At 40.3% G+C, this 16,811-nt stretch overlaps 1 protein-coding gene across 9 annotated transcripts in view; it reads right to left on the minus strand.

Annotated features, from left to right (window-relative positions):
- ppp1r9a (protein phosphatase 1, regulatory subunit 9A) overlaps positions 1-16,811 on the minus strand; it is a 76,742-nt gene that overhangs the window by 54,544 nt on the left and 5,387 nt on the right. For 5 of the 9 annotated variants that reach the window (XM_067425568.1, XM_067425567.1, XM_067425566.1 and 2 more), the window contains exons 1-2: positions 15,488-15,687; positions 10,241-11,628 (exon numbers count right to left, since the gene is read on the minus strand). In XM_067425568.1, coding sequence (XP_067281669.1) covers positions 10,241-11,539 — 1,299 coding nt within the window. In that variant the 5' untranslated portion in view covers positions 11,540-11,628; positions 15,488-15,687. Of the gene's footprint in view, positions 1-10,240; positions 11,629-15,487; positions 15,689-16,811 lie in introns of those variants that run through there. The other 4 variants (XM_067425563.1, XM_067425562.1, XM_067425560.1 and 1 more) reach the window with 2 other exon arrangements.

Genomic DNA, 16,811 nt, shown 5'->3' on the forward strand with positions numbered 1-16,811 from the left:
TCTGTCCCTCCCGTCCCTAGTGGAGCGTCTGGTAGCCGCTCCTTAAGGAGGGGGTAATGTCACATGCCTGTCCTGTCTTGTGTGCACATGTGGGTTTTGTCATGTCTATTGTCAACCCCGCCCTTCTTGTTATCTGATTATTGGTTTATTTGCCCCACCTGTTCTCCCTCATTATCTGCCTTGTTTGTTCCCTTTATAATCTCCTTGTGTTTGTCAGTCTGTGTTGGATCCTTGTGTAATGTCTGCGTCTTCCGTCCTCCCCGTGATTCTGTTGGTTTGTTTAAGTTTGTATTTATATTATTCTATTATGTGTTTTTCCCCCTCGTGGGTTTTGTTTTGAGTTTATGTTTTATTTTATAATAAATTATCATTTTCTGCACTTGAGTCCTCGCACCCTTTTCCCTTGTCTGTGACGTGACAGTTGGTCCCTCTTTTGCTGGCAAAACAGCCCTGACCCATCAAGGCATGGACTCCACTAGACCTCTGAAGGTGTCCTATGGTATCTGGCACCCAGATGTTAGCAGCAGATCCTTTAAGTCCTTAAGTTGCAAGGAGGGAGCTCTATGGATCGGACTTGTTTGTTCAGCACATCTCACAGATGCTCGCTTGGATTGAGATCTGGGGAATTTGGAGGCTAAGTTAACACCTTGTTGTTGTGCTCCTCAAACCATTCCTGAACCATTTTTGCTTTGTGGCAGGGTGCATTATCCTGAAAGAGCCACAGCTGAATATCGTTTCCATGAAAGGGTGTGCATGGTCTACTACAATGCTTAGGTAGGTGGTACGTGTCAAAATAACATCCACATGGATGGCAGGACCCAGGGTTTCCCAGCAGAACATTGCCCAAAGCAACACACTGCATCTGCCAGCTTGCCTTCTTCCCCAGTGCATCCTGGTGCAATGTGTTCCCCAGGTAAGCGACACACACGAACCCGGCCATCCACGTGATGTAAAAGTAAACGTGAATCATCAGACCTGGCCACCTTCTTCCACTGCTCCGTGGTCCAGATCTGATGCTCACGCGCCACTGTTGCCCCTTTTGGCGGTGGACAGGGGTCAGCATGGGCACCCTGACTGGTCTATGCAGCCCCATATTCAACAACCTGCGATTCACTGTGTATTCTGACACCTTTTCTGTCAGAACCAGCATTAACTTCTTGAGCAATTAGAGTCAATGTAGCTCATCTGTTTAATCGGACCACACAGGCCAGCCTTCGCTCCCCACGTGCATCAATGAGCCTTAGTCGCCCATGACCCTGTCGCCAGTTCACAGCTGTTCTTCCCTGGACCACTTTTGATAAATACTGACCACTGCAGACCAGGAACAGCCCACAAGAGCTGCAGTTTTGGAGATGCTCTGACCCAGTTGTCAAGCCATTACAATTTGGTCAAACTCACATCCTTACGCTTGCCTATTTTTCCTTTTTCTAACACATCAACTTTGAGGACAAAATGTTCACTTGCTGCCAAATATATCCCACACACTAACAGGTGCTGTGATGAGGAGATAATCAGTGTTATTCACTTCACTATATATATTTAGAAACAGCTCAGGTAGGCCACACCATTACACCACCAATACCAGCCTGCACAGTGGTAACAAGGCATGATGGATCCATGTTCTCATTCTGTTTACGCCAAATTCTGACTCTACCATCTGAATGTCTCAACAGAAATCAAGACTCATCAGACCAGGCAAAATTTTTCCAGTCTTCAACTGTTCAATTTTGGTGAGCTTGTGCAAATTGTAGCCTCTTTTGTCTTCTGCCTCAAGATTGTGTGTTTTGTGTTTTTTTTTGTTTTTGTTTTTTAAGGATTTTTTTAGGATTTTTTAGCACGCTAATAATTAAGGCATTACAAACAGGTCACGCCCCCCCATGTTGGAGGATCTGTGGACTGAAGGAGGCATATCCTGCGCAATTGCGCATAGCATATTCTATATGAGGTTCAAAAAAAGGACAGATCTTTGTTTAAGATATAACTTCTAAAAAGTAAAAGGCTGTAACATAAATGGTAAAGAGGATCCAACCACAAGAGAATGATTGGTTTCAATCAAATAGTAACAGAGACTTAGCCTGGATGCCAGCCGAACTTAGCCCCGTCCACAATTTTTTTAGGTCGGGCAGTTCGGTCTGGCCTTGCTCCATAGAGGAGTAATTATCCCCGAACAAAAACTGTTCAGACCAATGAAATCATCAGGAGGGGCTTTAGACGATGACGGACAGATGGTCAACAGTAACGTAATCATGCATGTCATCAAAGGGGCTTAGATTATATTTGTTTAAATCTTAAACGGAGAGCTTGTTTGTATATGCAATCACCTTCACAATTTCTCTCAAAAATGATGATCATGTTGGGTAAATACTCTGTGTATCATTAAATTATTTTATTTTTTTACAACACCGGCAAAGATCGTGTATTCCAGCCTGATTTCAGCGTGCGTGCAGACAGGGTAGCCAAGTTTTTACAACAAAACCCGCCAACTACTAGCCCTAAACAATAGATTCTCGGGGGGTTCTCCGGGGGAAAAATGGCATTTGGGGGTAAGATGTGTGTTATTTTGGCAAGGTTGCCTGCTAAAATTCGCACTCATGGGTATATATCACATAATAGTCGCTTCAACCCGCGGACATAGAAAACAACCGGCGGAAAAAACGCGGACTTGGCAACACAGTGCAGTTGAACTCTGTTGACATTTGACAATGCGTCGCTTCGTTGCTCTGATTGGTTGTAGGTCTATCCAATTGATGTCTTTCCTGGTTCGGTTGAAACAGGCCCCATAATCAAAGCCCAATGGAGCATCAGACTCATATTCTGACTAGAATTAAGTATGACCACGTCATGCTGACAGAGACTCACATAAATACTCAGATTTCAAAAACAAATCTTTGAAAACAAATGGAGAAAAGGGTCAGATTTCTCCTCTGCAGAATACATGATTGCATTTGAATGTTTACATGGGTGTATATTGATGTAATGCATTGCTGAGAGAATATATGTAATGTATTGCAACCTTTTGGCATTTTTCTTATTTTAGTATTATTTCTGTCATTAAATAGCATATTCCTGAATACAAAGGGCACACAGTGTGGGGGAAAATGGCACTCTACACAACTTTTGTCCTGACTGTCTCTAATAACAATACAGGACACTGTGTCAGTGTTGAACTCCTCCTTGTTTCCATCATGGAAAAAAGTGGGAACTTCACTCTCTGATAGATTCAGTGATGGCCTGTGACGGAGCAGAGGAGAATTAGTGCCTGTCACGGACAGCTGGAACGGTGCAGTGTCGGAACCACAGGCCTGTCTTCTGTTTCCACAGTCGTTAAAAATTCAAATCCACAAAGGGTCAGATGTCAGAGAAACAAGCAAACAAAAAATACCACAGCATTCATAATGCATCACGAGACAGACCTGCCAACGACTACAGCTTCAAAATCACTTGATAGATTAATTTATTTTTCTAAAGAAGTGCACATCTCTAAATCTAAATCATTGCCATCTCATGACAGCACATTTTGTTCTGTGTAACAAATTCAACAAATAACTGAAAAGCTCCTGGTAAACAAACCAAACTGTAGGCATGTTTACAAAAGTAATGCAAAATTGGCTTTTAGCAGAAATACACATTTAAAATAGAGTTTTTCCTTTTGAAAAAAGAAGAAAAATATTGATGACTCATCCTGCACAACACAGATTGTCCAATCAGATACTCCCTGGAATGAGAATGCCCCGCCCCCTAATAACCACTGCAACTACAATAGGCTGTGATGTAGCTAACATGACTTGTTTTTTAAAGGGAAAGGCACTTTAATGTCATTCCCAAACTTCCTGTTTAAATAGAAAATACTGCTAATAAAACTTCGCCCTTTGGGTGATTTAAATTAGCGAATACTTAAGAAGCTAAAAGTCATAAAATCACTAAGTGAGACATCTTTATCCACAGAATAGGATTGAAATAGGCCTACCCCTTTTCCAATTACATAAAGCCACCTTAATCTTCTCCAGTCAGGACCAATGCTTTAAAAATACCTTGATCTACTGGATATTTCTAAAAATAAAAATAAAAATGAATAAAACATCCTCTACTACCCAGCTCACTCACCTAAAAGTATTTTCTCATCCACTGTCCTGAAAGAATGTTTATATATATTTAATAGAGCCCTAGAACACAGCTAATAACTTGACTATAGCCATCCATCCTTTTAACTAAATTACAGATACAGTAAAAGGTTGAATTTGGTTCAGAGGGAGCCGTTTGGTCTATATACAGTATGTGCATCTGAGTGTATATAATCATTGAATCATTTTAGCAGTCATTCATCTGCTGCCCAGTCTTCCAAATCCGTTTAATTCCATTAGAGAATCACAAAGAAATAAATATGCCGTAACAAGAGGCTTAGATTAGCAGAGCTAGTCATATTTCATTCAGTTTATGTAGGAGGATGATGAGATGACAGAACAGATGAAACAAACAGGCCACTGCCAAACAAACACTAGAGTTCACTGTAAAACAGACAGTTGTTTCTGCATCAGGCACGTGTTTAATGCTTCATCTGATGGGGCTTACTTTGCTCTCAATTAAATCTAATATGAGAAATAACATGATCTGCTCAACTATACAACCATCATGTTCAAAATCTACAGATGCAGACTGTTGTGACAACTTAAACCAGTGAATAGAAACATTTCTGAGAGTTTACTTTTCTTTTCTTTTTTTAGATTACAACATTCAGGATGCTAACTGTCATTTCCATGCAGATGACTCTGTCATGTATTGTAGTGCTTCTTCTGGACAACAAGCCATTTATAAACTCCAGTCAGCATTTGATGATATTCAGTCATATCTTCTCTCCTCTTTAGATGCCGTTTATCATGGCGCCTTGAGATTTATATCTGATTGTAGATCCTCAACTCATCACTGTATACTGTATAACAGAGTAGGTTGGTCTTCATTGCTTAACAGACGAAAAATGCACTGGTATCTACTTATTTATAAGGCTATTTTGGGGATGTTGCCAGATTATCTTTGCTGTCTCATAAAACAAAAAAATTGTTGAGAAATACTTTCTTCTCTCTGTTCCTTTTGTTCGGTCAGAATTAGGCAAAACGGCTTTTATGTATGCAGCTCCTACTGGAATCTTCTACTATCATTAAAATGACAGAATTTGCTTTCATTGGATAATTGTCAAACAGTTATTCAACAAATGGACACTGATTCAACTATATGTAACTGTTTTTAGTGTTTTTTTAGTCTGTTTGTGTTGTAATATTTGTGATGAAACTATGTATTGCTGCCTATTTTGGCCAGGACACTCCTCTGAAAGACATTATTAATCTCAGAGAGTCTTTTCTGGTTAAATAAGGTTAAATTATAACAAAGAAAAAAACATTTGACATTGGTCTCACACTTTCTTTTTTTGTTTAAATTCTTGTTCCCCAATGGTAAGGAACACTACTTTTGTAAATCTAGAAGTAAAACTGATTTGTGTAAGTAACATTTATCTATAAAAAGGCCATGCTGAGGACTTGCTACTAGATGCCACATCCTCATTATCAGAGTCGGATGAGTAGAATCACAGGATGTGCACATTGCACATTCGGGTCAATGAAACGGGCATGAACGTAAGTGTTCTCCACTGCCTCCAGTGTTTATAAAACAACTCTTATGGAATAAATCCATTAAAGGAGTCCTATTATGCTTGTTCACATTTTCAACTTTCTTTAGTGTGTTCCTGTTCGAGCATGAAAAAGGTCTGCGAGTCACAAAGCACAAAGTCACTCCAAAAGGAGTTAATATCTATATCAGTGTCACTGTTACTTAACTCCCTGAAACCATTATAGTCTCGATTATAGTCTAGAGTTTTATTTTGTGAACACAATATTCATCATAATAATAATTTCTGCCCAAGGCATACGCTAAATAAAGGTACAGGGCCTGGTTGAGTTACTGTAGTTAGTAGCATGTTGAAACTCGCGGTTATGGTAAGGGGTGTGACCAAACCAGCCGACCAATCAGAGTACATTGTGCTTTTTGGAAGGAGGGGCTTCAAAGTGACAGGAACTAAACAAGAGGAAGAGACGTGCCGCAACAATGAAAAATAACGTGTTTTTTGAACATTCAAGCACGAACACCTGTTCTAGTAGACCGCCCCCAAAAAACTAAATCAAGACTTTAAATGATTTTTATATTTAAAATCATGTGGCGACCAAGCGGCAACCTCCCGCGATCTCTCGAGGCCAATACGGAAGTAATGTAAACTGCGATTCCTCAACTGGCCACTAGAGGCAGGCTCCAGAAGGGAACAAAATCTTATTGAGCCCCATGTTAAAATGCCTAACTTTACAGCAGAAAAAACATGTTTACAGCCTGGTTCAAATTGTGGTTTTTGCCTATACGGCTAATTTTGACCTTCATGACAACTGTGAGGGGGTTGAATTTTTTTTATAACTCCTTTGTTTACGTTATATAAAGCCTTAAAGTTCTGCATAATTAAGGGCGTGGTTACAAGTGGATAGCCATTTATCTGCCGTCTATAGTCATTGCGTCACCTAAGCTCCGCCCACATCCCACCTTTTGCCCATTTTCTGCTATCCGGGAGTGACACGCGATGACTTGCTCACAAGATGGCAACGCCCAGCTCGCCCATACTTTAAGCTTCAGAACGGCTTATCGGAATCCTATGGGTGACGTCATGGACACTACGTCCATATTTTTTTACAGTCTATTGTGGCGACACATCAAAGTATTACATTTTTTTTATTGTAGAAAAAAAAATGTTTCTCAATTCCTCGAAAAAAGTCGATTTGCTCTCACAGTGCAGAAAACATCCTCTTCTAAGCATGTCGACAACACAAACCAAACTCTTCCAGCCTCAGCTACGACTACAGCGTTTGAGGGCGGGTCAAAGTAGACATTGTTCACGAGCTGCTAATAAAGACCGTAGGCTGATTATGCAAATCTGTTACAACCTACATGGGAAAAAGCATACTAAAACCACTTTAATTGAACAAAAAAACGTATTACTGTACATACACGCTCACCAATAGGATGATGTGAAGTTATGCAACCTGTCCATGAACGCACAGTCTTTGATATAACAACAAATTGCTTTGCCTTGCTAAATAGGCTTTATTTTTTGCATTTTATTACTTGCATTTAGCTGTCCGTGATCCTATCTAAACAGAGCTACGACCCATTTGGCATCCACAAAGCAAGGTCATTAATACCTTAAGAGCTCAATATCAAACACGGAGATGGGAAAACAATAAATAAAACAAGCCTAATGTATTACATGAAATGAGAAGATGAATCAGAGATTATGCTATGATCATTTTGCAATTGAACCTGTAATCGTCAGGGAGTGCTGTTATTCCACACAGCCACTAGAGCTGCTCACACAAGAGCCTCTTACAGCAACTCTACATCAATGACGCTTACAAACACTTTAATATGGAAACGATCCACTTAATGCGTGACTAAGAAATATTATGAGCAGGAGAGAAAATTTTCAGTATTATTAGTGACTGACACTTCTATTCATCAAGCTAGTCTAGTCTGATAAATGGACAATGATTTGCCACAAATCAGGACCTTTCTCAAGTCTGAACACAGACCACAGACTGTTATTTCCTCCATGTCTGCAGAAAAAGCACGTGGCCTGGGTTCAAAATCCCCTGACTCATGAAAAAGTCTTTCTTTGTCAAGCTAACAACCAGGGCAGTTCAGATGAGTTGACAGTAAACCCAGCCGGCACAATGCCATTTTACAATAAGCTGGCATTTTCTAGTTTCTCCATGTGTTACAGTACTATTGCTTTATTTAATAATATTTCATTTTTAGCAACATCTGTTATACCAGACTGATCTAAATCTCAGTTTTGCACCATATGTTTGAATGCACCGTCGCACATTTGACATTCGGCAGCTGTGAAGACCTATATTTTGTGTTTATAATTAGCAGCAGGATCCAAGAATTGAAACCAAGGGTAGCATTGGGATGTGATCTGATTAAGGGACTCTAAGAATACAATACTTGAAGAGCAAAAAGGTGTGCAAACTGGACCTTTTAATTCAGTTAATTCTGGCATACAACAGCTCGATGAAATTCAGCTGGTGTGAGGGAGATTAGTGAGCAAACTCCACGTTTACCCATCGAGAGAGGCAGGGGAACCGGTCCAGCGCTGCTTAAGGGTATTAATGGGACTGATCCAACAAGGGGGAACGTTTGTTTTCGAGCATTTTCCACATCTACATCCAGCTTCCGATCAGAGTTAATAGCCGGAGTTGTAAACACATTTCCAGCGGGTCATTTTCAGGATTTCGCAACTAATCAATAACAACAGCCTGAGAGTCCGCAGCTGTGCCATTATATGGTCAAATCAAAGATAACTGATTTAAATGCTGGCTAAGTGAATTCATCAGAACTCTAATTGACTGTAAAATGCGTTTCTGAGACGTTAACATCATAAAAATCCCCTCTGAAACAATGTGATACACAAGACATTGATAGACAGACTGTAATTACCTTCATGCTTCACCTTGGAAAAAGTTGCAAACACAGCGGTTATCTATGTTCTCGTGACTTGATGATAGTGTAGAGGAACGGAGATTGACAAGAGAACAGTGCTGGTGTGAAAAGTTACAGCAAGGAGAGCCAGCGAGGCATGTGAGGACAGCAGCTATATGTGTTCATCTCCCCACAGCCGTGAGTGGGCCTCTGGATGTCACTTTATGGTTCTGTCTGCTCATTATCTAAAGCACTAACATAGCCAGGCAAAACAGGAAATACTCCTATTATATTGAAGAAAATCAATAAAATGGCATTAATGGTCTCTATAGATTCAGTTATGACTATGCTTTCAGATGAGATGAACAACAGGAATTCAATAGGATGATGATGGTCATCTCTAAGTACATTTAAAAAAATCAAAGCATATCCGGATAGATTTGGAAAATATAAACTAGGGTCTAACTAACACTTAAGAGAGTCCATGATAAATAATAGGAACAATCTGAAAAACAAATGTCCTCTTTGTATACAGGTTTTATATTGTTTTGAAAAAAATTGTTATGCTATTGTGTGAGCATATGTCAAAGGGATAGACCACCCAAAAATGAAAAAGATTGTCATAATTTATTAACCTGCATGTCGGTTCATACACAGTAAGACTTTCATTCATCTTCTGAAAATTTCTGATGAAATCTGAGAGCTTTCTGTCCCTCTGCTGACAGCTACACAACCACTTTGATGCTTCAAAAAGTTCAGAAAGAGATCGTAAATCTAATACATATGAATTGAGTGGTTCTCAGAGAATGAACCTCACTGGTTCTTGCACATCAAGCGAACATGCTTGAGCTTCTATTTGCCACAACTGATGTGTGACTTAATGAATGTCTATATGTGAATAGAAGATAAAAAGAAGATAACAAATTAGGATTAAACCGATCAATTCATATGGATTCGTTATACGATCTCTTATGGACTTTTTGAATCTTTTTGAAAGTAGCTGACTGTGTTTCAAAGATGAAAGGTCTTACATAATTGGAACGACATGAGGGTGAGTAAATGATGACAGAAATGTTTGGGTGAAACAACCCTTTAATCATTTAATCAAATTTTTAATCATTATTTTTTTACTATATTTTAATATATTTATCAAAATAAAAAGAATGAAAACGAATCATGAGGATGAAAAACATAAACTTTAAAAACGTAGAAATGTTTCCTTGTCAACAAATGTTTTAATTGAAGTACTAAAATCACTAAAACTAAAACGGCCACAAAACAAATAATAATAAAAATGATGACAACACATAAAAATATTACTAAAACAAACTTAATATTCAAAATAAAAGAAGCTCATTCAAAATATTAATAAACACTATAATAATTTTCAAATAATCCTAAAATAACACTGAAAAATGTGATGAAGTATTTATTATTATTAAATTAATTATGTGTTCTATCCATCGGTTGTTAATGGCAGATCTGAATGTGTGTAAGAAAGACGTGGTGTTTAAGCAGACTGAATAATTGGGGAAGTCCGGCATATATTATCAGAGAGATCGTTCAGATCAAATGCTTAACATTTGAATTATAAATTACGAGCTCAAATAATTGTTCACATTAAGATCAGTGAGATCCATTTAGAAAATCGAAGGTGAATGTCCATTTCATGCAAACTTATGGTGTCACATTATTGACCCAATCACATGCAAAAGACTAGCAATAAACTTACTTTTATGGGTGCAGAGCTGAAGTTAATTTTCCGTTTTTGTGGAATATCCTCCTTGTCCTCCTCTGGAAGACCGGGAATCTCTGTAATCTCTGGTCCTGGGTCATAGGAAAGGTCATCATCATACAGGTCATCCTCTAGGTCCGTGCAGCTCTCCCCCCAGCCCTGGTAGCAGGCATCTCCATCTGCAGTGAAAATTACTCTCTCATTGCCACAGTATTCCTCATTGGGTTCTTGAGTTTGGTCCTCTGTAATCCAGCTAGACTCCTCTTTCACATGACCGTCTGTGTCCTCATGGACCGTGGTAGCTGTAGACTCATGTGAATTTCCTGCAGCGTCATTGACTTGAGTCACAGATGAAGAATTGTCCACGACCTTGGTTGAGTTTACCTCATCTTTTGGTTTTGGTTCACTGGATCCATCAACCACCTCAGAGGTCTCCTGGGGCTTCTTCTCATCGGGTTTCACCTGATCCACAGCCTCAGACAGAGGACTAGGACTGAGAAGATCTTCTGAAGATGAAGAAACTGGCAGATTGTGCTTGCTACCCACTCGGGTCCTGTAAAAACCACTTGATGGAGACTGCCGTGCACTGGTGTCATCCTCGCTGGCCTCCCCGTGTCTCTGTACGCCATCTGGGGAATACAGTCCTCTTCCGCCTCCCTGGCCTCTTTTGAAAGAAGCACCGGAGCCCTGCTGATCTATATTTTCGAACACAGCGCTGAGCTGACTCACAGTGGGAGATGAGGCCTCTGTCCTGGAGCAAAGACTATCCAAAGAGTCTGTACTGCCTCTGTTTGAACGCGCTCCCCGCCAGTCATCTAAATGCTCGTGAGAACCCCTCTTGTCTCGGCCATAAGAATACACAGGCGACTGTGAAGCATCTCTGGAGCTCTGCTCAAAGAGCTTCCTTGTTTCGGAGAACTTTGAGTGATGATTGCCACTGGCAGTCCGCTCTCCAGTGCCCTGCTGAAACTTGACCACCGACCCATCCGACTTGTTGATGAAGTTTGTTGGCTTGTTGAGTTTCTGCGGGGAGGTCTCATCCCTTGCTCGTCTGTTGGACCCAGTGCTCTCGGTCCCCATCTGCATGAACATGTTCTTGATGCGACTGACGTGGGCCCCATATTGACGCCCTCGAGGCTGCCTGACCCCCTCTGGGTCCTTGATTTTGGGGTCTCCATCCTGTCTTGGTTGGTCAAATGCCTTCTTTAAAGCCTGAAACTCTGCCCTGTAGGCATTCCGGTGCGGGGAAGCGCTCCTCAGGGTATTCCTCTCTGCCGAGGCCTCCGTCTTCAACATCTTAGCCTCGACAATGGAGGTCTTCTCAAATATACAGTAACATTCCTTCAGGTTGTTCGTTGGGTGCAATCACATTTTGTTGGGGATTCCTGAAAACATTTGCAAAAATGTTATGAGTAGCTTGTTTGTTCACAAATTATAAAAGTATTATTTATTTTTGCACAGCAGACAATCATATACTGTAAAAAGTGAAAACTTGCAAGGATGGGACCCTAATAAGCTCACATACCAAACAGGCCCAGATCTTGCTGTTTTATAGCGGACATAATAAACTACCATTTAAAAATTGGAATTGGTAAGATTTTTTTTAAGAAGTAACTTTGAAAGAAGTATCTTATGCTGCTAACCAAGGCTGCATTTATGTGTATCAGTATAAACAGAAATATTGTGAAATATTAAAATTTAGCAATTATTTAAAGGGATAGTTCACCCAAAAAGAAAAATGTTGTCATCATTTACTCGCCATCATGTTGTTTCAAACCTGTATGAGTTTCGTTCTTCAATTGAACACAAAATAAGATATTGTCGGTTATAAGGCAGTTGACAGCACCTATTGACTTCCATAGTAGGAAAATATACTATGGCCATCAGCTGTATGGTTAACAACATTCTTTAAAATATCTTATTTTGTGTTCAACAGAAGAAAGCTCCCATGCTGGTTTGGAGCAACGTGAGGGTGAGGGTGGCATTTTTTTCTTCAATCTAAAAAATGCTGGGTTGTTTCAACCTAATTTTAGGTCAAATATGGACAAACCCAAACATTGGGTTAAAATTGTAATTTAAAAATGTAATCCATTGGCTGGGTTTGTCCATATTTGACCCAAATTTGGATTGAAACAACCCAGCATTTTTAGAGTGTTTAACCACATTAAATTAAAACAAGCTTCTTGAGTCATTAAAAGAAAAATAATCTGCCTGTGATTGTAATCACAAAAAATGACTATTATTCGAAACTACTCCATTGAACCCTATTGTTCATAATAAGCTCATTAAGGTAAGAACCTTACTGAAAATTAACTGAATTCACTGTGCTCAGAACATATCCTTTTAGTTCAAAAACCTAACCCACTTACTATTCATTTTGGGAACACAGACACACTGAGAAACAATATAGAGACTACGGAGCCTAAAATAAGTCTCATAACTATACTTCTGCATTGGCAAACCAATATGGCGTTAATATGATGACCTGTGAAAGAGTCCAAACAGAAGCTCAGCCAGAAAAAAAGAGTGTGTGCGACGACAAATTGATTGACTTTAAGGGTGCGTTCACACTTGTCATGTTTGGTTCGATTAAAACGAACCCTGGTGCGGTTGCTCGGTTAGTGCGGTTCATTTGAACATATGTGAACGCTGCCACCCGAACTCTGGTGCGCACCAAACAAGCGGACCGAGACCGCTAAAAAGATGGGTCTCGGTCCGCTTCCAAACGAACTCTGGTGCGGTTCGATTGATATATGAACGCAACACGGACCAAAGACATGTAAACGGACCAAAAACCGGACGTATAATGTCACAAGATGCCACGCATAATGCAGCTGTTTTGACGATGCGGAAAGATCGGTGTACGTTATCCAAAATGAGTAACTTTAACGTTAGAGGGCAAACGTAGAGCAACGAGGAAGAGCCTCATCAATATTTGGTCAGACGAGCATGTTTCGAAAATGCTAGAAAAAACACACAAAAAGCATACCTGGCTCTTCTCATCAAAGTTCCTGTGTTGCCCATTATTAGCAGGTGCAGACGACAGAACGGCCGTCTCTTTTGCACAACCGAGGAAATCCTGCTGCTGTTTTGAATGTTTTGAACATTTTATGAGCTCTTCATGAGTTCTCAGCGGGTAAAAATAATGCCACATGTACACACATAAAATGATCGCGTTTAATCCAGCACACAGCGTTGTTTTGAACATTTCATGAGCTCTTCATGAGTTCTCTGGTAAAAAAATAATGCCATATGTGTTACACGCATAAAATGATCGCGTTTAATCCAGCACACAGCGTTGTTTTGAATGTTGTGAACATTTCATGAGCTCTTCATGAGTTCTCTGGTAAAAAATAATGCCATATGTACACGCATAAAATGCCCGCGCGTGTAATCCGCACACAGCATTGTTTTGCATGTTCGGTAAACGAGCTTCTACGTCATATAAGCCGACCAATCAGGTTGTGAGCGTCTCCCTGTGCCTTTGGTTCGGTAACTTTAAGTTCGCTGTTAAAAATGCCCGTGTGAACGCTAAGCGGACCAGGACTATTATGTTTGTTTTTGTTTTTTGGTCCGGACCAAACTAACCAAACGAACCGAACTACAAGTGTGAACGCACCCTAAGAGAAGGCCCTCTTTACACCTGGTATTAAGATGCATTTTGGTCGATCGGTAGTAGACACCTGGTGCTTTAATCCGTCTATTTTGTCCACATTCGACCACTTCTGTCCAGCTTTCTTCGAGGGGAGGGTCTATGTATGTTTTTTCCCCCAGATCTTTTGATATAATGGACAAAATACGCTTCAAAATTTATAACAGAAACAACAGAAAAAACTGCTCTGACAGCCACAAGACAATGTTAAAAATCAGGAATGGTGAAAGAAAATTGTGCTTGGTGCATTTTTTGGTCTCCAGTGCATCCCATAATGTTTACGCATTAGGTCAGCTGGCAGAGAGTAGACATCTTTTGTGGCTGTTTGAACACATTCGACCACATGTGCGCTACACTACGAAAGCAACTCGGTTGAATGCATTTTCGACTACCTCTGGAAAAGTAGAAAGTGAACAAGCTCAAAATGTTTTAGACCCCATTTACACCTGTTTTTAGCATTGTCCACTTATAATACCAATGATCAAAACGCATCTTAATACCAGGTGTAAACATGGCATGGCCTACGATACAGTATAGGAACAGATTAGATGTATCATGGTTAAATTAAAGTAACATCCAGACTGAGAATGTTTGGATATTGTTGATTTGAGAATCAGACATCACATGCTGACTCATCAAAAATGAATCCGAATTGAAAGTGCCTCATGCATTTACACAACAAATGTGTAGTGGGATTATTTGACCACACAGGTGGGCATTAACCTTATGAGTCCACTCTGGACTGCTAATTAAATAAAGATATTTCATTTTCCCAGTTTACCCAAATGGAATAGCAACAGCAGCAGCAGGGCAGATGAAAACATCTCTAAAGCAACTCTGCTGTACATCGGTTTGTAAACACAACACGCCTCAAAAAGGTCTCGGATCCTGGAAGATGCCTTTGCATTGGCTCTAGTCCACCGCCCTGGTTCTTGAACATTATGCCTGATCATCACTTTGCCACAAGGGCCGACGGAGCACTCAATAACAGCGCGATGTTGATGCACCGATGTGTTTTCGACGCAGATCTCGATATGACTCACAGATTAGATTAGATTTGCCTTCCATCAGCCTTCGTGTAAACCGCGGACAGCCGCTGCATTTTAGGCTGCCGGAATGTATTTAAAATCAATCCCATCTCGCGCATTAATATTTAATATCGACAATAAATACATGGAGAGGCAAATGCACACAGCGCAACGCAAGGACAAAATATAGCTGTGCGCGCGACCTGCATAATGTAAAACAGTTTCTGTTGGTTAGATAACAACCCACATTTAACTCTCACAACATGCATAAGGCAAATAAATGTCAATCTGCAAATGTAATGAACGGATTTAGCAAAATTGCGACCATTGCGCTATTCAAATATGATGAGCAACCCGTACGCGCATCACATCACATCGCCTGCATCACTGACAGCTCCATCCTACAAACCACATCCATAAACACTCAAAAAACACACACCTACTTCATTCCAGCGAGTACATCTAGCCACAGCTTGCAAAGCATCGTACACAAACACAAAGCAGAAGTGGCACAAGTATTGCTTAAGTCCCTTGTTGTTGCTCCAAAACAAAAGAGTCACTTACCTACGCCTTCAAATGCAATGTCAGTTATCACAGGAATAAATGTGTCCTCGCTTTAAATCATTAACCAAAGGGAAACTGCATTGAAACGCATTTTAATTCAGCTCCGCTACTGGCATCTAGATGCCTTACGGGACCTTACCAGACAATTGACACAATGTGGCATACAAGCCGGGCTTTACACACACACATACACACGCGCGCGCGCGCACACACGCACACGAGCGCGCAGCTAGACAACGCCATTGCAGGCAAAGGGGTGATACCGCCATTCCCTTAGCAGGGGTGTTGTTGATACACAACAGAATTCTGAGTCAAACTATCAGTTTAGACGAGGCCATTTCCGCATTTCTTCATGTATTTACCTCAACTAATAGGGTTACTCGACTATCGGCTATTGTCATGAGATCTTCGAGAATTGACAGGTGTGTAACCTTAATTTTCAAAAATGGTTCGGTCCAGTAATCTGTGTAGAGGGGGAACAAGCAAACTGCAGTCTGGCAAAGGAAAGAAAGTAATATCGCAACATAATAACTACAGTGGCTGTGCTGGAGTGATACAAGGCCACGTGGTGACAAGAAGGATAATTCAATACCATTTAAATTGTTTGCAATTGTAAATGGACTTGTTTTTGGACTGTATATGCCACTTCAGATGCAGCGTCTTTGCATCAATAGGGGATTTGTGTTTTTTGTGGTTTGTGAATTTTAAAAACATGGGATATTTAATCTTTACATTTATATTAACAGGGTTCAGGGTGGTGTGTAAATATTGTTTTCTTCTTCTTGTCTTCAGCCAAAAATGCAACTGTAAAACAGTGTTGCATAATTGACAACAGAAATGTTCTGTTGCATCCTCTTGTTTTTTTTTTATTTTTATTTTTTTATAAATACTATGTATTGCATAGACACATAACACTGCTTGTATTCCTGTCAGAGGTTGTCTGGAAATGTTGCTTAGCAACCTAAAATCTTGATGGCAGTAGATGCAGCCTGGGAGCACTTTTGTTCATGAGGTACAAAAAAAATTATACAGAACCAACAGAAGGTTTGTATCACTCGTGGTTCTCACTATAGACCATCCAGTTGCGCTGCTTTGTGCGCACAGTGCAAATGGTCATCATGGCCATCTGTGTGCTCAGCCTCTCCACAGGGGGTTGAATACATTTTAATAGACCTTATCTCATTGTCATCTTTAGAGCTTATGGGGCATGATGGATGGATGGGGGAGGGAGGGAGGAGCCTCCATGTGCATTATCCTCAGAGAGATGTTGCGTTTGTTTCACTTGCACAGCACTTATATAATATATTTAGGAGATGCTGAAACC

Source organism: Pseudorasbora parva, chromosome 19 (genome assembly GCF_024679245.1).
Source record: "Pseudorasbora parva isolate DD20220531a chromosome 19, ASM2467924v1, whole genome shotgun sequence".
NCBI classification, from domain to species: Eukaryota; Metazoa; Chordata; class Actinopteri; order Cypriniformes; family Gobionidae; genus Pseudorasbora; species Pseudorasbora parva.